At 46.7% G+C, this 23,752-nt stretch overlaps 1 protein-coding gene across 2 annotated transcripts in view; it reads left to right on the plus strand.

Moving 5' to 3' along the window:
* Nucleotides 1–23,752, plus strand: part of Bcl2l11 (BCL2 like 11) — a 35,604-nt gene that overhangs the window by 4,358 nt on the left and 7,494 nt on the right. For both annotated transcript variants that reach the window (XM_059261384.1, XM_059261385.1), the window contains one exon: nt 19,376–19,485. In XM_059261384.1, coding sequence (XP_059117367.1) covers nt 19,376–19,485 — 110 coding nt within the window. The remainder of the gene's footprint in view (nt 1–19,375; nt 19,486–23,752) is intronic.

The following is a 23,752-nucleotide window of genomic DNA, read 5'->3' on the forward strand; positions in this document are numbered from 1 at the left end:
GCCTAGCATATGCATACATCTACAGCATGTGCTGAGTTAGCGGGGCTCCTTGGCATATGTGCTTAAAAACCTATGCATTTAAGGATTCTCTGGAAGCTATTAGAGTTTTACACTGCTGGCCAGGGTAATGATCTCTGCAGGTGGTGGGGTAATCTGGGGAAATATTTTCTCCTTCCCTGTTAACTAGGAACAGTGGATGAGTCAGTGTCTTTTCTAATGTGGAGAAAGTCACAATTGTTTTGTTTGGGGTCCTGTACTATTAGGAAGCTAATTATAATGTCATTCACCATGATTTGAGATGGCAGCTACAGGACTTTAAAGATCACAATCTAAATTCTTAGGCGGAGTTAATGGTTTTACCTTTGCAGTGTTAACTACACTCCAGGAGTTTGGGAGGGTACCTTAAGGTGAGTGCATAGGTTAAAACAATAAGTTACTGGGTTTGTGTGAAGTTAATGCACCAAGGTAGGTTTTTAACAGTAAGTTCTTGAGAGTTTTGCTTGGGGAGAGGGTATGTTGGGATGGGGTGGGTAGTAGGACTTAGCTGGATGTGATAGGAGACATATTAAACACACGTAAAACGTTTGTCCACAACTGATGTTTTTTCTGGCTAGTCTCACAATCTTGCTTCTGCCTATAGACTGCTTAGGCTGAGCTGAGATGGGGTCTCTGTCTTTAGGGACTTGTTTAGTGTTTTTTACTCAACCATTAAGATCTTCAATGGTGCTTTTGATAAGTTATTGCAAAATACATTTTTCACAAAGGAGTCTTTATGATTGGTATGACCCACTGGAACACAAATGGGAGGTTACTCAGAGGTCCTGCTTAGCTAGGGGCTCCTCTTCCCCACTGGCAGCATGTGATAGGAGACATAGGCGTGTCTTAAAAGCTATGTCCTTGTATCCTTCCCCCACTAATTTCTTGAGATTGGGCTTTCCCCATTAAGGTAAATTCTCCTCTACTCCGCTGAACCCCACATCCTTGTGTCTGAGTCTCATTGGAGATACCCACCAGGTAGACACTGTATTAGGATGTCTTCCACAGTTTCCTCTGTATCCAATTTTTCTGAAAACATCTTGAAAGAACATTTTGTTTACACTGTGGAGGTCAGTGTAATGAAACTACCCCTTTACTTGATATTCACCTCCATATACTTGGGGAGGATTGACTTGCCAACCTATTTCTTGGTGAACACCTGATTATCTTAATAAAAACCTTCCGCACACTCATCGGCTGCCTTTTATCTTGTTTTTGTTCCATGTGTGTTTTCCACATCACTTGATCCTCGTACACCTTCTCAATCTGAGGCATAGTCAGTATGAACTGGAAATACAGAGAGGATGAATGGTGATTGACAGTAACGTCTCTGTGAGGTGTTTGCGAATGTCTTGAACTTTAGACTTGTTTCTGGCATAGCAGAATTCACGGGTGACGGTTAGTTTTCATTCTTCTGTGTACCCCTCAGCATCCTATGGCAATTGGCCCCTTCTTTAGATTGAGAGCTCCCTGCGGGAGATAGGACATCTGTCTGATGCTGGAGTGTGCCTAACAGAAGACACCAAATGTTGGGATCTGTGGAGCTCTGTCTGTGAGCCTGTCCATGGAGTTGTGTTTTGTTTTTACCATACTGGGAGCGGAACACAGACCCCACATAAAGCAGGATTTGATAACATCTATCTAATCCCAGCACATTTGTGCTGAGATGGGAGGTATCTTCCGACCTCTGAGTTTGTGCCCCCTATCACAGACACAACACACATGTGCGTGTGTGTGTGTGTATACACACAAGTAAATGAAGTAATTTCTTGGGCAGTCCCTGTAGACACTCGCGTCATCTGCGCATAGGGACTGTTTCATTTCTTTCCCTGTCCTGCTGCACCGACTAGAACTTAGTAATTATGTTGGATAGAAGTCATGAAAGCAGCCTCGAGGGACAGCAGCTTTCTGTCTAAGGAGCGAAATCATTAACTGTATAACTATGTTGGCCATAGGTATTTTGAAGATACTTTTATAAAAGTAATAAAAATTAGGAAGTTTTACCCCCACTGCTAGGTTCGTGAGAATTTTCAGAGTTAGGTTTTAATGATATGTTTGCACTGTGACTCTGTTAGCCTGTTTGCATGGTGTGTTACTGTGTTTGATTTACATGGTTAAATGCTATCTGTATGCCTGGGATAAACCCTACTTGGGCCGAACATATTATTTGTATACAGTGCTGGACTGAATTGAGTATTTTATTGAGAGATTTTCACACCTTGAGAGGTGTCCGTTATGGCTGTTTGCTTTTGATATTAAGGACTTAATGAGTTGAGAAATAGTCCTCCTCTTGTATTTCCAGAAGAAACTATGAGAAAGCAGTATTAATGCTTTCGGGTTTTTGTTTGTTTGTTTATTTTTTGAGATAGGGCCTCATGTAGCCCAGGCTGACCTTGAACTCACTATGTAACCAAAGATGTGCTTTGTGCTTGATCGTCTGGTCCTCCTGCCTCCACTTCCCAAGTGCCGAGACTACAGGCGTGTGCCCCTGTGCCCTTTTGTATGCAGTGCTGGGGATCGAACCCAGGGCTTCATGCATGGTAGGCAAGCATTCTGCTGACTGAACCACAATCTCAGCCAGTATTGACTTCTCTTGTGAGAATGTGGTTGTAGACGTCTGGGGGGAGGGAGGGCGGAGGATATGCATTTTAGATTCTAGACTTAGTTCTACGTGTTTACGTGCTTCTGGGACTATTCTGGATGTCGGCTTCATCTTGTTTATACTTTGGTGGTTTGCGGGTTTTGAGAAAGGGGTACATTTTTTCTAATTTGTTGGGTTTATGGATGTAAAAAGCATTTGTAGCATCCTTGTTGTTTTAGATGACTGTGGATTCTGTTGTAATAGCTACTGTGGCAGCTCCCATAGACTGATACATTTGAATATTTAGTCCCCCATTGGTAGAACTGTTTGGGATGGATTAGGAGGTGTGGCCTTGTTGGATTCGGGCGTTGAGGTTTCAAAGGCCTGCAGCCAGCAATAATATGCCCTTTGAGGATAAAGATGTGAGCTCTCAGCTGCTAGTCCAGCTGCCCCTTCACCTCTCCGCCATCAAAAGCTTTGGCCCCCTGGAACCTTAAACCCAATTAAACTTTATTTTATAGGTTGCCTTGGTCTTGGTGTTTTATCTCAGCAATAGTAAAGTAACTAAGACAACTTCTTTCCTGATGCTGGTAATTTGTGTCAAGAACAAACAACAAAAACATCTGTCAGCCTTTTTAAGGTTTATTTTCTTGCTTTATGTTAATAAGTGATTTTTGTTTCATTGATTTTTTTTTTCCTGTATTCACCCTATATTTTCTTTTCTTTGCTTTTTGTTAATGATTTCCCTGCAACTCCAGCTTCTTGAGCCTAGGGACGCAGAGTATGGTTTTGAGGCCTTTCTTTTTGCTGATGTGAAGCACTCAGTGCTGGGGCTGTCGCCCACATGTTTGGGTGCAATGGTTTTCATTTTCATTGAACTTATGTGTACATCTTTGTTTTCTTTGGCTGACGGCTACTTAGAAGCAGAGTTTCCTTTTTAATATATGAGGGTCTCCTGTTGTCTTTCTGTTACTCTTTTTATAGTTCTGTTAAATAATCAATGTTTGGTTTTTTGTTTCCATTTTGTTTTTGTTTTGCTGAGGTGTCCTCTACTTTGGAGAATGATGCAGGAATTCTCAAAACGAAATGAAAACCTACCTATTGTGTCTCCTACTGGATTGGTTCTCTGTTGTTGCTGCAAGTTTTGCTTTATGCAATGCCAATATATTAACTTTTTTAAAAGAAAAAATTGGTGATTCATGTCTATAGGGTCCGTCTTCCTCTGCCCTTCATGTCCCCAAGATACGTGCATTACATTTCAAGTGCATTGTTTTATATACTGTGGATGTGTAGGTTGATCTACGGTGGGCCTGCAGCATCGCTTTGCATAGCTCCTTCGGTGGGTGTGTATTGTGTACCTAGCCCGACCTTGCAGCCTCTTCCTTGCTACTTAGTTGGAGATTTACCTGGCAGCTAGAATCGGCTGCTGCTACCTTGACAAAGGACTAAGGCCACTGACTGCATCTGCAAGACATGGAGCCAGGTGGCTGTACTGCCCCACCAGGAAGGACAATAGGATTGTTTCTGCCAGACAGTGGATCCTTGTGGAATCTAAGCACCCCCAGTCTTCCCTGGAAAATACCTCTCCAATGGCCATGCTTAAACTCGGTGGGTTTCTTTGCTACAGTTGGTTCTGTGTTGTTCAGTCATCCTTTCCCTGAGCCCCTTGGTGAGAACACACAGTTCTGGAGCAACCTGTCTGGGCTGTGTGAAGGCCATGAGAGGACTAACTACCCCAGTGGTGGTCTTCCTGTGCTGGGAGCCCCAGAAGTCTGCCTCTTACCCCCTTTCCATTTTCCTGTGTTTTGTGCGCAATGTTAAGGCTCTCTTATGATCAAGGAGGAGGGCCTGGCTATGGAGCTGCCCCTCCTTTGGGGAGCCAGGGGCCTGTATCTTTTAACTAGGTCCTGTTGCCTATTTGTATTTGCCTTACTCCATTCAGGATGCCCATAACAATTCCAGGCTGAGAGGCTTAATGATGGCTCACTTCTCACAACTGCAGAGGTGGGAATCTAAGATCAAGGTATTTGGTGTCTGAAGAGGTTCCCACTTCTTGGCTCAACAGCAGCACCTCTCAAGGTGTCATCCCTGGGGGAGAAAAGATTATGGTGTCTCTGGTGTCTCTAAAGGCACTCATCACACTCAAAGGACCCCACATTTTAATACTGACCCTTCAGTGGCTATGGAACATCACTTTAGACCAAGGGGATGTTGATTGGCTTTGGACACAGAGAATTCAGAATTTCAGAAATCACCTCTTTCGCCTTTTGCTATTGCTGTCTACATGGAATAACATTAGAAAGAGATTAGCCACAATCCTCTTTTTAAGAACTCCGGTGTATGTTGTTACTCTCACTGTGTGACTGGTGGCCTAGCCCCAGGCTGTGCTCTGTTGCTTCCTGTATGCATGGATAACCAGGCCTAATTTGATAATAGGGAATGCCCCTAGGGGCATTTAGTAAAGAAAATCCCAAGTCTTAGAGTTATGTGTGATTGGATTATAAGATAGAAGAGATGCAATGGAGAGGGATTGATTTTAGTTTGTGTGCAAGGTGCTGGTGGGGGAGGATTTCAGGGTATCTGTCTACCTAGAGCTGGTGCTCTGTCCTGGGCTGTGGTGCCTTGCTGCCTGGGACAAGACTTGCCATGCACACACAGACACCAAAATAAGTCTTAAAAAAAAAATTAATGGAAGGAGGGACATGCCCTGGCATGTTCTTTTAAAAGATGACAGAACTGTTGATAGCAAGTTTTGTTTTAAAGAAGTTCATAGGCCTAAAAAGATGAAGAAAATGCGCCCAACTGTAAGTAGTGCAGATATATGACTTTTTACTCCAAAAGGAAAAAAAAAATCACCTGGACAAATACAACAGTGTCTACTGTGCATTTGGCTCTGTGACCTTTCTTTTCGGCATTTGCCACAGCCCATCACTGTGCATGCATGTCTCATCTGTGTAATTTAGCACCGACTGTGACACTCTAGGTGCTGGTAGAGCAACATCCGGAGGCAGCCTGTCATCAGAGGCCTTCCAGGCAGACACTGTCCCCTCATAGACTTCTTTGGGGGCTGTCTTTATATCCTGGCAGAATGGACCACCTCCAGCCCGAGGGACCCTGTCAGCTGCCCTTCTTGGTCGCCTCTCTCTTCAGCCTTGTACAACCACTTAGAGCAAGTCTGGGCAGGATCTTGGCTGCTCCTCTGCTGACCCAAGGGCCACAGCGCATCTGTCAAGTCTGTTTGAGCTCCAGTTTCCTCGTCTATCTTGTGAGGACCCGAGTTCTCTTATGTGCTGTGGGAGTTTGCACGGGAGTCCTCTTGTAGTAGCTCATGGCTTCTCCTTGCCTCCCAGAAAGTGTCCCAGCTGGTCATAGGCATGGCTGACATGCAGTGTTCCCTACTGATGTCTGTGGAAAGGAACTGTTCTTCTGGAGCCTAGGAAAATCACAGGGAAGTGGGAATGTTGCTGTGTGTAACTCAACAGCCCTCTGGTTCCAGACCAAACAAGCAAAAAGGGGAAAATATTTTCTAGAAACTCACTTGAGTGTGGGGTGGAAGGTCTGAACCTGCTGCGGGTCTGCCGGTGGACCCGAACTTTACCCTGAGAAGAACCTTGACTTGGTTGGCAAGTCTTTAGACCGTGGAGGGGCATCTGGAAACCGTGCCCACACCAGCTCTGCCTGGCTTGGGGTTGAGCCTAGGCCACCTGCTGTAGACGGGCCATTTGATGGGGCAGAAATTTGACTAGAGTTCAGAAATGTGTAGTTTGAAAAGAGAATGGTCGCTAGACAGAGGCAGAGAACCACTCTCCCCAGCAGGTCAGTGTTCTGGAACAGCTTTTCAAAGTAAGGGGTGCCTCAGCTTTTTACCACAGAGAAGGCCCGTTGTCTGAAAGTCAAGACTTCCCCCGTCACTTGTGAGGTGATGAGCTATCCTTAACTAAGTGTTTCAAGGCCTTCTAGGTGAGGTTTTCCTGTGCTGTGGGGGCCCAGTGTTGACAGCATAGCCCGGCGCTACCTAATAGCAAGCTGAACCTGGGTTTGCAAGAGGCCAGGCCTCTCTGGGTATTACTTAGGATGAGTCTTTGAGTCCCTGGTGTCTTGCAGGAAGCCCAGACTCGACTTTGCTTTCTCTTACCCTGCTTTTCTTCTTCAAGTCAGAGCTTCATGTTCCTGAGGAGAGCTGTGGCCTGTCCCCCGATGATGTTGATGATAAAGGGCTGCTGGCTCCTGTTGCCGTGGCCCAATGCCAAGGGGACAAGAGAGGGCTGTGCTGGTGACTCATCTCCCCTTAGAGCCCGTGTCCCTCATGTATGCAGTCCTGGCTCACAGTTGGTGCCAGCCAGTCGGACCTGGCTTGTGTGTGTGGACATGTGTGTGGGGTTTTTTCCCTGCCTTTTCCCGGTGTGAGAGCTCAGGAGTGGGCTGTCTAATGGTGAAGCTTGGCCTCAGCATTGTTGGTACTGCTACTGGCCGTCTACACAGATGGATTGCTTACTGTGCTTGGACTTAGCTCTGCTTCCTTAGGAATGAAAGTGTGTTTGAAGCTGAAACTGAATAACAATAAAAGTCAACCATTTCAGTTCAAGATGAGTATACATGTTAAACTGAAACAGGTTGGATGTAACGGTTTTCAGCCTCACCCCTCTCCCCTCAGGATAGATTATGTTCTCAGGTACAGAGTGTAGTTTCCTCTTCCTATTCCTAAAACATTTGAATATAAGCAACTTAGAGAGAAATAAATGAGAAACTCGATACTTTTAAAAGATTTTGATTGTAATTGTTTTATGTGTGTGTGTGTGTGTGTGTGTGTGTGTGTGTGTGTGTGTGTGCCTGCATATGCACATGCTTGTACAAATGCCTGAGGAAGCCAGAAGAGGACATTGGATCTCCAGAAACTGCAGTTACAGGTTTCTGTAAGCTGCCTGATGTGGGTGCTGGGAACTCAACTTGGGTCCCCTGTAAGAGCAGCAAGTGCTCCTAACTACTGAGCCGTATCTCCAGCCACTTAAGAAGGAAAGGATCTGTTTTTCCCTTAGGAATGCTTGTATCTGAAGGTATACAGAGTGTGTTGTGTTATTTTTCTATAGACTAACTGTGCTAGAGAAAATGCAAGGAACTTTCTTCGGTTTCGGGTGTAACTCAGTGGGATAACACTTGCCACCACTTCCAAGGCCCTGGGTTCGACCCCCAGCCCCACAAACAGTGAGAGAAGCTTTGGTTTTTTGTTTGGTTGGTTGGTTATGTTTTGATTCATCTGGATTTTGGATCCTTGAGAAGTTTCTTAGCATAAAATAGTGACGATTAAGTCAGGATAAATATGACGTTAGTATGTATGAGAATCCAAACCTTAGCTTAGTATGTAAATTCTACTGAACCAGTCGAAGCAACTCAGTGACTTGAGAAAAAAATGGACTGACTGTTCGTTGATGAAGAGCCAGGGGTGTTTTGCATGCCGTGCCCTGTAGCAGCTCACCTCCTACTTTGGCTTGGATTTTACAGCTCTGTGTGCTTTCTCCACTGCAAGCCTGGCCTACGGGGGTATAACTTTGTGTCCACCCTCTTCCTGCACTGATAGTGTGATGAAGCCCAGTGGTGGGAAGTTTTAGCCAGGGACCCCCAGGGAGTCTTGGTCCTTCCAGGAGGATAGTCTCGTTATCATAACACGTGACTGGAGCACTTGCCTGACATAGGAGTGTGGAGGCCGCTGTAGTGGTCAGAGCAGCAGACAGCGACGCCAGTGTCCCGGGTCACACAGGGGATTTTTTCAGAATGGGCTCAAGCTGTTGAGCTGACAGCAGCTGTGTCTGCCCTGCCTTTGTGGGTGAGAGGAGAGGCATGTCAGGGGCTTGCTCAGAGGAGCAGACTGTCGCCTTAAACTCACACCGACAGCAGTTTGCCATGTCCACCGGTACCTGCAGTCACCATAGCTTGCATTTGTAATCAGAACAGGCCTATTAAGCCTAGCTATAAATTTCATCTTTATTTCAGTCTGGTCTTTTCCCGACTGAGAAGTCACCTGTGTGGAGGCAGGGCATGGGGCACAATTATGTAACAGTTGTACAGTTTGGGCTAGTTCTCCTTAACCTCACTCAGACTTGTCCACCCCGCGGAGGTTAGCTGTCACCTGAAGTTGGCCGTCAGGTCAGTGGTGAAGGAACTTGGCTCCCACCTCCTCTCTGACTGACTAATCCTCACCCTGTCATCTCAGGACCGCTCAGGCTTCCTTTGGCAGGCATGTAGCTCTTCCTACATTTCTCTCTGTTGTCGTGAGCTGGCTTTGGCCTGGGTTGTGTCCCTCAGTGGTGCGATGTCACCTTCAGCCTGGATGTGTCTATTAGGCTTGCTCAAGGTACACAAGCTGCTGGGGTTGTCTGGGGGAGAGTCTCCGAGCCCAGCTGGGACAGACACCTAAACCATTAACTGTCCAAGCGCGATGATTGTCTTTGCGATTATGCAAAGCAGCGTCTGGAATGGAGGTAGAAGGCCGTATTCTTTTCCTGCGGGATGGGTAAAAGGAGCCAGCTGCCTCTGTGCACGTCAGTGGGAAGTGTTTGTTGTCTCCGTCCTTACGGCGGGTTCCCCGCGACGACCGTACATCTGTGTTGAATTACTGCCTGAGTTTGTATATGGCTATTATAAATGCTAAGTTTGTAACTAAGGCTTTCATTTGAAAAAACAAAGAGCTAAGGGGTGACTTGGGCAGAGGCTGGTTTTGCCCTTATTTTTTTTCAGCCCGTGTCTTGATCTTTGTTGTCACTGAGATAAAAAACAGTCAAGAGTGAAACCTTACATGAATTTAGGGGGAAACTAGTGTCACTTTTTTTTCTTTGTTACTGGTTTTAAATTACATACGGGAACCACAGTCAACTCTGGAACCCAGGAGTTTTTATATTATGGGGTAAATTCTTATCTCCCCCCTACCCTCAGCCCAATATGATTTCTGTCTAGAAGCAATTTATAGTTACTAAAAGCTAGTAACTTGGGGTTTTTAAATTACTTATTCTGGAAAATAGTCTTAATTGAGTTAATGTATATGGAGTTGGATGTTGGATGTTGCCTTTGCGGTTTGGATGGGAATGTTTGCCTTGCTGGGGGCGGGGCTCAGACTCTCCCTGAGTAGCTCAGGTTGGCCTCGTGCACACCCTGTAGTCCAGGTCTTCCTGGTGTGTGTAAGCTACCAGCTGGAATCACCCTGAGGCCTCCCTCGTGCCAGGTAGGGTAAGTATCCTACCACTGAGCTGTGTCTTCAGCCCAGGCCGTACTTGTGGTGCAGGAAGTGGAGCCCAGGGTTTCCCACTGAGCTAGGGCTCCAGCCCTTGTGTTTAAAGGGTCTCCACATGGTTCTTTTGACTGCTTAGTGGAGTAAATGGTGGAATGAGCTGTCTCGATAGAAAGGATATTGGTTTTATGTTTTTGTCCTAAAGCAAATACAGGGCTGGTCTTCATTTGTCCTGTTAAGTTTTGAAGTTACTTATGCTTATTAAAATAAGATGCACAGTCAGATCCCCATAACCTTCTTAATATAAACAACAGCTATGGGTAGAGATAGAGCTGTCCCAGGGACTTGGTGGGACAGGATCAAAGAGGCCAAGACACAGGCATGTCCCATGTCCTGGCCTGACCAGTGGGTATGAAATGCTGCCCTGGGCTCTTCAAAGCACTGATTTCAGGAGTATGGCATGGGGCGGAGGGCACCGTGATGCGCGTAGGAGCCTCCCAGGGTGTGTTGCTGGTGAGAGGAACTGGCTTAGGATCAGGTTTGGGAAGTGTGATGGCAGCTTTGTTGATTAAAAAGAGATGGTATGCTGGAGAGATGGCTCCAGGGCCTAAAGGCACTGGCTGCTCTGTCAGAGGCCCTGGGTTCCATTACCAGCATCCCCGTGGTGGCTGACAACCACCAAACTGCAGTTCCAGAAGGTCCGGTGCTCTCTTCTCTCCACCACATGCACATGGTGCACAGACCTTCATACAGGCAAAGCACTCATATACATAAAATAAAGATAATCAAATCCAAAATAATTTAAAGGAGAGGGGGGAGTGGTTGAGAGGGATTATTATGGGTTGTCTTACAGCCCTAGGGGCAGAATCATGATTGGGGTGGAAGGTTAGAAGGAGCATTCAGTTCCCCAAAGAGAACTCTGTAGTACTTAGTGGTCATCAGTGGGGGATGCAGCACCTGACCCTGGAAGTGAGAAGAAGGGCCTGTCACCGAGGGCCCCCGCCCTGTCTCCCACTAGATGCCATGCTTCTCTTGGGACTGAGATGTCTCTGGACAGCTCGGGCTCCTGGCCTGCCTCCCCTGTCTGGTAACTATGTGAGTGTGTGTTTGGGGGACAGCTCAGGTGGCAGCGCTAGCGGAGACTTCTGATGTGGAATCAGAGATGAATGAAAAGGCCCTGGATCTCACTTGCCACTAAGTTTGGACTTGATTGCACGAAACAGACCTTGGTGAAGGAGAAAAGGCCTGTGAATACTAGTTTCCACATCTCAGTCCAACTCCGGCCTTGGTTAACTTGGGCTTTGCAAACCATCCGGCTGGAAATGGATGAAAGCAGCCCGTTATGACTTATTAGCTTAGGGCTACGTGAAGGCAGTGGGGAGGACACACCGGAGGAGCGAGCAGGAAAGCTCTGGGTTTGGTCATGCACTTCATTATTGAGCATTTTATTCTAGCAGGCTGTTTTTAAGGTGCTGTCTTGAATTCATGCGACAACTCAGGCTTGACACAAATGTGCACCAGGGAAAAACAGATTGAGAGAAGCTTGAGCTCTTGGGCTGCATGCTTTTGCTTTATTTTTATTTCTTTCTCCTTTTAATTTTATTTGCGTATGTTTGTGGTGTGGTGGTGGTGGTGGTGGTGGTGTGTGTGTGTGTGTGTGTGTGTGTTCGTGCGCACGCACGAGTGCATGCACTTGTGATAGTGTGCAGAGGCCAGAGATGTTGAGTGTTTTCCTCGATCACTCTTTAGAGCTTAAGACCGGGGTCTCTCACTGATCCTGAAGGTCACAGATTCCACTCGGCTGGTTAGCCAGTGAGTCCTGGGGTCCTCCTGTCTCTGCCTCCCCGGTGCTGGGTGCCAGGGTTGCAAACCAGTGCCTGTACAGCACACACTAAACTTCCTGGGCCCTCTTCCTCCAGCTCCCTCTGTTATTTCTAACAGCTTTCATTTTTGTCACCTGGCTCGGTGGACTTGTTAAATTTGTCTATCAAGAAATAAAATGATGAAGCTAAAAAAAAAAATAGACCTGGAAGGAGGTTGAGGGAGGGGATGAGCGGGAGGTGGGAGACTTGACTGGTTTCTGGGTGGTATTTCTGAGTACACGTTTCAAAAGGAGCGTCTGGTGGCCTTTAGTGCACCCTCACCGCAGTGGCAACAGCTCTCCTTTGCCTTTGGCTGGCTGGGAAGAGACGGGACAACTTGGCCCCTTTAAGGTGACTTTCAAAGCTGCCTCAGCACACTGGCTGGTTGCTCTATTCCTCCTGTGAGCTGTGGGTATGTCTGAATGGAGAAAGATTGTTTCAGAAGCTATTTAAGTAAGCAGATTACTGTGTTGATCCAACGTCCCGGAATATTTTATTTGCCCCAGTGAACAGTGAACAATGAGCATCAAAGTGGCCACCTGCGGACACCACCCACCCATCCCGCCATATTTGGAGTATCTCTTTGGGGATTATTTTATAGCTTGTTTGAATCTACAAGTGGATCTTTGGAGAGGCTTATAGGTGTGGGTGGTCCGGTCAGAGCTTCAGTGGCGGTGGGGACAGAGATTGACAGCCCTGGGATGGCTCCGGAGAGGTAACCCTCTTCTTTCTTCCTGCAGTCCAGGGACTGATGGCACTTGACTGTCTCGGTGTGTTCTGTTGTGTGTTTGAAATAAGCAACAGTTTCTTCAAAGTCACAGGTTCCGTGTCTACTTGGACATCAGGGAATCCTTGTCCCGTTCTGAGTTGAATACAGATTTGGTTTAATTCACGCTGATTACTTTAAAATCTAATCTTTGTGGATTCCTGACCATCCAGAGACACGGGGCTGAAATTCTCCTGCAGGTTTTGAGTTGGCGTCTGCTACCACTGCACTGTAGGGGGGCCAGTGGTAATGGGGGACACTAGACCAGGGGCTGCCCCCTAGCCATGGGGACTGAGCTAGCTGGCTCCTGGGCTGAGATTGCAGTCCAGTTTGTAAATGTGCTAGGATGAATGTCTATGTTGGTTCACAGCACTGTTGCAGGCCAGGAGGCCTGGCAGAAGGGCCGTGAATGCCACAATGTGGCCTTAGTTCTTTGAACCCATTGCTGTTCAGTGCAACAAAGTCACAACTTGACTACACTCCCAACCACTTACCCAAGATATTAATCCTTTTGGTTACCGAGCTTTGAAGATCTTGTGTTACTTTATGAGTTGGAAAACTGTTAGCCAAGTGACCCACATCTTGCATCACTGAGGGCCTTTGGCATCAGGAATGTCCTTTCCCTCCCCTCCTCCTGCGTAGACAAACGAATTGGTATCGTGCCATAGAAAATCATGCTTTGGATTTCCAAAGATTATTCCTTGGAGTTGTATGAAAACTCAGCGGGCAGAGGACACTTGGCAAAACTGCACGTGTCTGACCCAGCACATAAGAAAGTTTTAATAGTGGCATTTGTTAACAGTAAAGAGGAACAAACCTGGGCCTGGGAAGTCCCCTCTGGTGCAGGCTAGTGGCCTGCAGGGTAGGAGTCTTGCTGCAAGTCACAGCTTCACAGTCCATGTGTGGTCTCAAGCACTCTGCTTTATCTGCTTGGTGTGTGTGTGTGTGTGTGTGTGTGTGTGTGTGTGTGTGTGTGTGATGTGCGCACGCACATTCATGCCAGGTTCACAGAGTGAAATGTTTCTCAAATACTGAAACTATGTTCCAAGAGTAAAAATGTGACTCCAGAGCTTCGCCTTTGAAGAATATTTATGTGCATGTAAAAATCTCCTCGTTGGTTTAGAAGTGTGGCCCTCTCGCTTAGGGGAGCTTTTGTAAACCACTTTATCATGAACACATGTGAACATTTATGATGCTCAGGCACATCACTAGTAGAATAAAATATTTATAGTTGATGCTTACGCATCTTAAAGACTGAAAATGTAATGGCGATTACCTTTTTGGCCGGCTGACTGTGGGAATAAGCGGGTGTGTGCAGGACAGAGTGAACAGGAGTCAGGAAGGTGGTGTGGCGTGGTTTCAGAGCACTGTGTCTCCAGCCCACAGACTCCAGGTGCACCTTCAGAAGATCAACAACTGTGGTGGTTGTGTACCACAGCTGTGGTCGTCAATGCTCAGGGTGACTGTGGGAGGAAACTGAGCCACTCCGCCTTGGGAATGAAAACCCCGCTTCTAGCTCACCTGCACATTATAGAATGGATGGGCTGGACCCCATTCTTTGCTCTGCTTTGGTCTCACAAGGCACAGGGCCAATTATGGTACCCACTAGCATAAAGCTGTTTGGGGGGCTCAGTGGAGAGCTTCCCTGCACCCTATCCTTATACTCCAAAGAAAATATTTTGTCACCTGAGAAATAAGGTGTATGTTGTTGAACAGTATACCATATTAATTAAAACTAGTATACTTTAAATAGGATTTTTTAAATATATATAAACTTAGTATATTGTAGCTGAAGGGATGGCTCACTGGTTAAGAGCACTTGTTGCAAGATATGAAGACCAGAGTTCAGATCCCAGCACCCAAGGGACAGTCCAGACATCTGCACACATGCCTGTGACCCCAGCTCAGAGTGCAGACAGAGGCAGGATTGCTGGGGTCTTCTGGCTTCCAGCCTAATGGAGGAAAATGTGAGCCGGGTTCAGAGAGAGACCCTGACTCAAAAAGCAGTGGGAAGAGGAGAGAGAGAATGCCACTACCTCACTCTTCTGGGCTGTACACACACCTGCATAAACACATGTATTCATGCACATAGACACATACACAAAGGCCTTTTTTTTTTTAAGTGTACAACTAACTGCAGTGTCTGGCTTAGTGCATATCTACAGTGTGCATATTACCTGTGCCTTATGGAGTGGATACTAGCCGTTAATTTTCAGTTTAGATCAGAAGAATACTATTTGTTTCTCAAAAAAAAGGCTAAAGAGATATCTCAGAGGAAAAGAGCACTTACTGCTCTTGCAGAGGACCCAGGTTCAATTCCCAGCACCCTCATGGCAATTGACAGCTGTCTGTAACCCTAGTTCTGAGGGGACTGACACTTTTATCTGACCTCTGCAGACACCATTCATGCACATAAATACATGCAGGCCAAACAGCTATACACATAAAATAAAACTAAAAAAAAATTTAAAGCACAACTATCCTGAACGCTGTGGCTCAGTGGTAGAACAACTTGCCCATCACATTGGAGGCCTTGGGATCTCTAGCATCACAGGCAAAAAGAAATAAACATTCTTGATCATTAAAAAAAAAAACAAAAAAACGAAACACCAGCCAGGCATGATTGGTGCATGCCTTTAATCTTAGCACTCAGGAGGCAGGGGCAGGATCTGAGTTTGAGGCTGGCCTGGTCTATATAGTCAGTTCCCAGCTCAACTAGGGCTACATAGTGAGACAAAAAAACAAGAAGCAAGGCTGGGTGGTATGTTAGCATGTCTAAGACACACCAGCCTCGTCTGTGAGTGGTGTTTATACTGTACAATACTGTTTTGTAACAGCTTTTGAAAATTACACCTAAGTATGGCTGGTAGCCTGCTTACTAACCCAGAGCTATTGCCTGCCAAGTACAGTGTAGACTAAGCTTACTCTAACCATTATCTTGGGTTAATACACCCTCTTGACTCCTAAGTGCTCTCAGAAATCACAGATCAGGGCCCTGGGCTTAGCCACTGTTTCTGGTCCTTTGTTCGGTGTGTTTTCAGAGTTCTAAGGTCTGTGGACCTTAGGTTCCCCTTCCCTCCCCACCCTGACCCTCCCTGCTGGGCTGTGGGGATCTGTTTGTATCTATGCACCTATTTGTACTAACAGCCATTGAGCTGTTCTTTATGGGAGAAACAGGCTTGTCTGCTTATCTCCTCCAACAACAGGGCGTTTATCTCTGAACAAGTTGAGTTTGGCCACCAGAGATCTATGGCTGCTAGCCGTGTGGGTGTGCTTGCTAGGTGCGAGCTTTGATAAGTCAACTTGTGGCCCAGGCTAGCTCCTTCAGTGGTTTTTAAGTTCCCAGCCAAACATGAAACAGACCACCTTCGGAAGCCTACACGTGAGAGAAGGATCAGCTAGAATGCCAGAAGGCTTCTTTTACAGCGTGGAGGCATTAGTCAGAGTTAGCCATTGTTTTGTGTTCCAGTGGAAGAAGATGGTGATGCTTATTAAAGCGTCATTCTCTCTGTACGTAAAGAACAACATGGCTCCAGACATGAGATGCATGGCAAAGGTCACGCTGCTTCATGAGAGGGTCCAGTCAAGAGGGTCCCATCCCAAATGGGTGGCTCAAAGAAAGCACGCTTCCTTGAGTTCAGAAGGGGTTGCTGAGAGCTAAAGCAGTTTTCTGTGAAGGTTTTAAACAGACCAAGACAAAAGTGTGAACCACATTGTAAGTATCAAAGTCCAAACAAATGGTGACACACACCGGTAGTCCCAGCACTCAGGAAAAGGAGGCAAAAGTTCAAGAGTTCAGTGTCAGCCTGAGCTACATGAGACCGTGTGTGTGTGTGTGTGTGTGTGTGTGTGTGTGTGTGTGTGTGTGTGAGAGAGAGAGAGAGAGAGAGAGAGAGAGAGAGAGAGAGAGAGAGACTGAGAGGGGGGGAAGAGAAAGGAAATTCGTTGTTACAAGAACTTCGGATCCATGAGACCTCAGCTTGGCCTCCTAGAACGACATGGTTCGAGATCATTCCTTGAGTAAATAAGTGAGTCTTACCCCATATTGATCATTGGATAAGTTGACCGGCAAGCTTGATCACTCCACCAACTTTATAAATCAAGCATATGATCTGTTTTTCCTCCACTGTCTTTCAGTAATTGGGTTTTATTTCCAACCCCAGAGTTGAAGCTAGATATCTCTCTTCCGTGTGTTTGGGGGGAAACTGGAATTATGAAGCCAGGGAGGTGGGTGATGGGACCTGTCACGGTGGCACGGTGGCCTACCTCGCTGGTCTGCTCAGCTGTGTAGGTAATAGGTGTGCCTCCCAGGGGGCGGGGGGACACTCAGCAGAAGGGGCCCCTAAGTCGGAGAGGGCTTGGCAGCACATAGTATAAAAACTCTGGTCATGACCTGGGTAACAGTGCGTGCTTGTCATCCCAGCACTTAGGAAGGTGATACAGGAGGGTTGAGAGAGGCCCGGGCTACACGGCAAGACTGTCTCAAACAAACAAAGATAATGATTTGGCTCCTGGTACCAAATCCTTGCAAAGCCAAGAACCCAGGAAGAGACCAGGAACTGATATCATCGCCTGGCATGGTGTCTACCCTTGAATTTTTTTGTCTTTTTTGCCAATTATTTAAACTTTAGTTTTAGTAGACTTAATTGTAACATTAATATTAGAAATATTTATGCTAAAAAGATATGGACAGTGTAAATTTTTTTTGTGTGTGTGACTGGATGTGTGTTCAGGGCTCATATCTGACTTAGCCTAAAAATTTGACTCCTCCATAAGACTTCCTGTCTCTACTAACACTTCCTGTAGTGACGCCCCCTCTGATGCTCAGAGTGTAGGTAGCTTGGTGGGGCACAGAGCTCCGCCTCGCTGAGGCCTTATGGAATACCTGCTTCTCTTTTAAGCTCTTGATCTCCCCCACCCCACCCCGCCCCGCCCCCATGGAGATAAAGCATCCCTATGTAGCCAAGCCCTCTCCTCCTGTCTCAGATTCTGTGGTGCTGGGGTTGCGTGCGGAGCCAAACCTCACTCTGCTGAACCACTGTTGACTTTCCTTGGTAGGGAAGATGTGACAAGAATTCGAAAAGAATTATCCAAGTCGTGAAGTGTTCGCTTTCATATGCTTTTGTAGAGTTATGAATCTGCAACTTATGGACCTCTTACAAAATCAAAAACAAAAATTAATGTTTTTAAGAAATCCAAGAACCTCAGGTTTTTACTGCTTTACTGAGTGGGAAATTTAGTTGGGAGTTCCCTGTGCTTGTTTTTAAAATATAAAGGAGTCCAGGAGTCTCTTCCTGGACTGTTACTAACTCTGAGCAACGTGTATTCTTGTGTTGTTACAGTATTAATTCCCTAACATGATTTTTTTTCTTGAGACAGGATCTCACTATGTAGCTAGCTCAGGCTGACCCAGAACCCACAGATGTACATGTTTAGGTCAGGCTGGCTTCAAACTCGCCCACATCGTGCCATGATCCAATCTTTTTCTCTCTTCTCAAGTACCTTTACTCGCAGACCCAAAGCGTTTCCTCCCCTCGTGTGGTGTAGCAGACTTGAATCTGTCTTTGTTGACTGAGTTAATAGTCAGTGAAAACATGCACTTATGCTCCCGTTTGGACCAGCTCTGGATACCACTGACCCTGCTTCTGTGGGAACCCACCTGCCAGGCCGCTCAGCTCTCCCCATTTCGTCAGGTTTGAATTTTTCCCAGCAACTTGTACCTTGTTCTAAGCCCAAAGTGGGGGTTTTACTGAGAAACTAAAGTTTTGTGTTCTCTAGTGTTTTATGTATTTTTTTTCTTTGCTAGTGTAGTTCTAAGGGTGGACTTTAGGACCCCATGAATGCTAGGCTTTGTCACTGATTTCTCTTTCTTTCTTCCTTTACTTTTTTTTCTTTCTTTTTTTGTTTGTTTGTTTATTTGCCTTTTGAGACAGGGTTTCTCTGTGTAGCCCTGGCTGTCCTGGAACTTGCTCTGTAGATCAGGCTGGCCTCCAACTCAAGAGGCCCACCTGCCTCTGCCTCCCAAGTGCTGAGATTAAAGTCGTACACCACCACCACCCGGGTACTGATTTCTTTTTAAAATCGTGATTACCTTTATTTTTGTGTGCATGTGTGTAAGGCAGAGACAGTTCGTGGAGTCAGTTCTCCGCCTTCACCATGTAGATTCTGGGGATCGAACTCAAGGTTGTCAGGCTTGGCAGCCAGTGCCTTTGTGACTAATGTCATCGGTCCCTATCGTGTCTCTTTGGTGATCCTCATTGTGCTGTTTAGGATGCTTTTTGAAATAGGATGGCTGGGCCAGGCTATTTTTGATTCTTCTAATTCTGTCGAGTTATTCTGTGTCACGTATCTCTCCTGGTTTGGTTTTGTTCTGTTGGTCAACTTGACATGACACAAGCTAGAGTCTCCCGGGAAGAGAGAATCTTAGTTGAGTGAGGCATTACTTCCGTCGGGTTGCCTGTAGGTAAATCTGTGGGTAGTTTCTTGATAAACGATGGATGTGGGAAGGGCTAGCCCACTGCAGGCAGGGCCAGCCTGGGCAGGTGGTCCTGGGTCGTATAAGAAGGCGGGCTTAGCAGGCCATGGCAAGCAAGCCAGGGAGCAAGGTTGCTACTTACTGCCTTTTCCTCTGCTCCTTGAGTGTCTGCCCTGACTTCTCAGAGTCGATGGACTGTGATCAACTGCATGAGCCAAACAAACCCTTTTCTCAGCAACAACAGAGGCCTAACTAGGGCACTGGCTAAAATGATACTTCCTTCACGGTTCTTAACACCAGATTGAGAGTCGCTGAAACCAGAGAGCTTCCAAAAGGGCGAGAGTGAGCGAGATGGGTTTGTTCCTGGAAAGTCGGGTACACTGTTCTCAGTGCTGTGGACCCTGGCGTGATTTCTGCTTTCTTTGTGCCCACACAGCTTCCATAAGGCAGTCTCAGGAGGAACCTGCAGACGTTCGCCCTGAGATACGGATTGCACAGGAGCTTCGGCGGATTGGAGACGAGTTCAATGAATCCTACACGAGGAGGGTAAGGACCCCTTCCCACCCCCACCCCCATAAAAGGAGGCTGATGAACTACAGGCTACGTCATGTCTCTCCTGGCTTCTGCTCCTGCTGCATCTGAGTGCTTGCCTTTAATTGAGATACAGTGTGAAGCTGCAAGAGGTATTTTATATATGAGAGACCTCAGCATGTTAGTGCTTAAAATTCTTTTAAAAGGTCATCTATATACATTTTCAAATAGTCCCACGTAAGTATGGAGCACACAGTTTTCAGCTCATGCATGGTGCTTCTCCATGTAGGTAGAGTTGTTAAATTCTACACTGTCACTCAGCCAGGACTCCCAGCAAGGGGTGCTGAGGACATTTCACAGTTCGTTATTGAAATGTGTTAGGAGGCCAGGAATCAATAGCTTATGATGTGAACCTAGTCAAGGTTAAATAAGGTTAGCTGGCTGCTTCCTAGATTTCTCGGGTATGTTCTTGATTTTAATAATAGTAATAATCAACTTAGTTCATCTTCTAGCAGCAGTATGTTTAAAAACAGTTTTGATGCTTTCCTGATGAAATGAGGACGTTTATCTGTTTGGTACCCCACTTCCCATGGAATCCACTTTTGAGGGCATAGGCTTTGCTTCTGAGTTGCAGGATGACTGTGAGTGGGGTGACCAGTTACTTAACAAAGTGTCCTGGGGTAACTTTGGCTCCTTCTCATTCATTCAAGTGAAACCTCTCTTCTGTCTGGAGAGGTGCCAGGCCTAGGACCCTGAGATGTTTCTGTCTTTACATAGACATCTCCTGTGTAGCCAGTTGGTCCAAAGTAAGTGAATGTTTCCCCATGGATTGCTTGGGGTCTTCTTTTCTGCCTGCATCGCTGCTCAGACCCTCCTCGGGCACATGGGGACACTACCACTAACTACCACCACCCTAACCCTTCCCACCCCCACTGGGGGGTCTTTTTTCTTTCTGAGTAGCAAATCTGTTAGGGAGTCCTGGACCTTGAAAATAATTTCTGTCCCCCTTCCTGCTTTTCCGTGGGATGTGGTGGGGGATGTGTGTGTGTATGCTATGGTCATGCTTCTGTCGTTAAATGGGAACTGTCATGTTGATGAATGGACTGAGGAATTTTTTGAGATATTGTGTTTAGCTGGCACAAGCTTGACATCCGCCCCCTGACGTGGATCACTTCACAGAATGTAAATTCTTTCTTAGTCTAGATCCAAAATGGCAATCTTTCGGGAAGATTGGTTGATTTCATAATTTACCGTTACAGTTATATCCACTAATCCTTCTGCGTTGGATTCTCTGAAGAGGTTTCTGTGGTGACTGAACTTGTTGACTGTGTGAGGCTATGGTGTGTTCAGGAGCCTGGTCCTTCTGTTGAGGGCAGGGTAAAGAACATGAGGTTGTTCAAGAAAGAGGGGACTACATTTTAGTCTTGGACTGCAGTTGGGTCCAGAGTCCAGGAAGACATACTGTCTTAGTTTGGTTTTTATTGCTGTGAAGAGAGACCATGACCATGGCAACTCTTAAAAATGAAAACATTTAATGGAGGGGGCTCACTTACAGTTTCAGAGGTTCAGTCCATTATTATCATGGCAGGAAGCATGGCGGCATGCAGGCAGACGTGGTGCTGGAGCTGAGAGTCCTACATCTTGACTCAGAGGCAACAGAAAGTCAACTGACGGTCACACTGAGGGAAACTTGAACAAAAGAGACCTCAAAGCCCACCCCCACAGTGACACACTTCCTCCAACGAGGCCACACCTCGTAATAGTGCCACTCTGTTTGAGGGCCGTTTTCTTTCAAACCACCACACATGCCATTTCTGATGAACATAGAGACATCTAAATCTAGATAGGAGCTGGCTATGATGCTGCCTCTGTATTGGAACATCGTAGATGCATGCCCTTGGGGCTGGATCTGGTGGGTGGGGATGCCTCAGGAGAGACGCGGCTGTGGACAGGTCTTTGTACTGCTGGGACTTGTACACTGAGATGAGCTGGCACAGCACCCCACTCTTGGGTTGTATCAGACAGAGCCTTTGTCTGCAGAACCAGGCGTCTGATGGATAGTTTGTACAAGTTTCACTTCAAACCATAAGGTATGGACAGAGGACTAGGAGGCCCTCCCAGGTGAACCTGCTTGATGCAGCTCCCTGGGGACTGTGAGTGGTTAAGGATGGTCAAAGTGAGGGACAGCTGGTGAGTGCAGACACGTGCTATGGCTGGCCCCTCAGGGAGGGCATCCCGGGGATGAATGGTTCAAGTTCTGTGCTGGGAGATATGGACCATCCCAGATTCTTCACTCACACAGCTGGCCTGGTAGAGAATGAGACCAGGGCTGTGTGTGGTCTGCCTCCTGCTTCCCTGCCAATGTTATTTTATAGTTTCATGTTTAAGTATGCATTTTGTGATGGTCTGGTTTTTTTTTTAATGAGATGTGACATTGTTATTTCCCATCCTTTTAACACAGTCACTGTAAATAAACATCATGTACTTTTTTGCAAGATTTTATACTTTATTTTATATATCTTTTGTGTGTGTGTGTGTGTGCGCGCGCGTGTGTGTGTGTGTGTGTGTGTGTGTGTGTGTGTAACACACCTTGTGGGCCACTGTGCTTGTGTAGAGGTCAGAGAACAGAGGACAACTTTTGGGAGTTAGTTCTCTGCTTCAAACTAGCAGGCCTGCAAGCTTCTGGGCAATTCTTCTTTTGCCTCCCGTCTCTCCAGTCCTGGGTTACAGGTGCACATTCCATCACTTCCAGCGTTTTTATGTGGGTGGCCAGGGTCTAACTCAGACTATGACGCTTCTGTGACAAGTACTCTCGCTAGCTGAGCCATCTTGCCAACCCTTAGCATATCTTACCCCATGCTGAAGTGCAGTCACTCATAAAGGGCTTTATAGCTTTCTTAGTTGGCTGTTGGGGAAGGGATAGGTTCTAGGCTAGACCTTAATTCCTCTACAGTGAAGGCAGATCTTCTCCAAATGGTCAGTGACAGCAGCCAGTTCAAAATGTCAAACTCAAACTCAGGACATTGACACAGTGACCTCAAAAGCCGCAGCCACCAGTCTGGCTGGTTAGAAGAGCAGGCCATTGTCTGTTATCACAGCCATGGTCCATTGTTGAACACTGGGGACAGGAAGCCAGGCAGGAAGTGGGAGAATAATGACTTCAGATGACCTGTTGCTGAGCTGCTGCCCATCCCTTGCCTACTTGGGAGGATGCACCGAAGCTTCTACAGTTTAGTGTCTGCATCGGGGCAGTTATCTTCTCTCTAGTGTTAGTTAGCTTTTATTGCTACCAACCTTACCAAGCCTGGCAGGACATCTTCCCAAGTTACCGGTTAGGGGACTAGAGGTCCCATTGTGTAGCTGATGTATGTTGAGTACATTTGAGAACAGTGGGGCAGTGTGAGGTGGAGCGGTGGAGGCTGAACCCCTGTAAGCAGAGAAGGAGGGGTGCAAACCAGTGGAACAGGGCGTGTGCTGCGAGGGTGTGTCTTCTCTATAGGACAGGGAAGCTGCCCTGTGAGATCTCAATATGGTCACCTAAACAAGACCTGAGCAAGGACAACCCTGCTTGGCATGCCAGTGTGGGTGGGGAACTCTCACAAGACCCCTCCCTATTAATACTGCAGTGTGTGCTCCCTGAGAGTAAGGACATCTCGGCCACATGCAACAGTCGTGATCACCGATGGATAGTGACCCCATGCTGTCTTGGGACTGTAGACTTTAACTTCTCACCTGTCCCAAAATGACAGGGGGCAGACACTGATCCAAGCCCCAGTGTAGACGCACGCGTTGAATTAAGATACTAAGGTGCACGTCAGCTCTGTTAGTGCCTCTGTCTTTGGAGAGGCGACACTTGTGGAGGGCCCAAGACAATTTGAGCTTCTAGATTCCCTGCATTTCATTTACCTTTTACTTGGTGCTTCCACGGGATGAGAGTTGGGTTTTGTGTTTCTATAGGAATACTGCAGAGGCAAGTTGTCTTTGGTCCCTTTCCCTGGAAGGTGTATGGTGGTCCTCTGGTGCTGATAATATAGGGCCATGGTGGTGTCTTCTACTGTGGAGTGAGTGTTTCTCCAAGAGCTCAGGAGGGAGGGGACAAAGCCACACTGGGGAGGGGCGAGACCTCCTGAAAGATGTTGCCTGATCAAGTTATACCCAGGTGATGTACCAACCATGCTAACCTTTGCTGTCCACTCCGCAGTGCGGTACTGTTTGGAAGACTCAGGAGGATGGCAGAGGCTTTGGGGGAACCTGGACAGCACAGGGAGGCCAGTGGGTCCAG

Source organism: Peromyscus eremicus, chromosome 4 (assembly GCF_949786415.1).
Source record: "Peromyscus eremicus chromosome 4, PerEre_H2_v1, whole genome shotgun sequence".
Lineage (NCBI taxonomy): Eukaryota > Metazoa > Chordata > Mammalia > Rodentia > Cricetidae > Peromyscus > Peromyscus eremicus.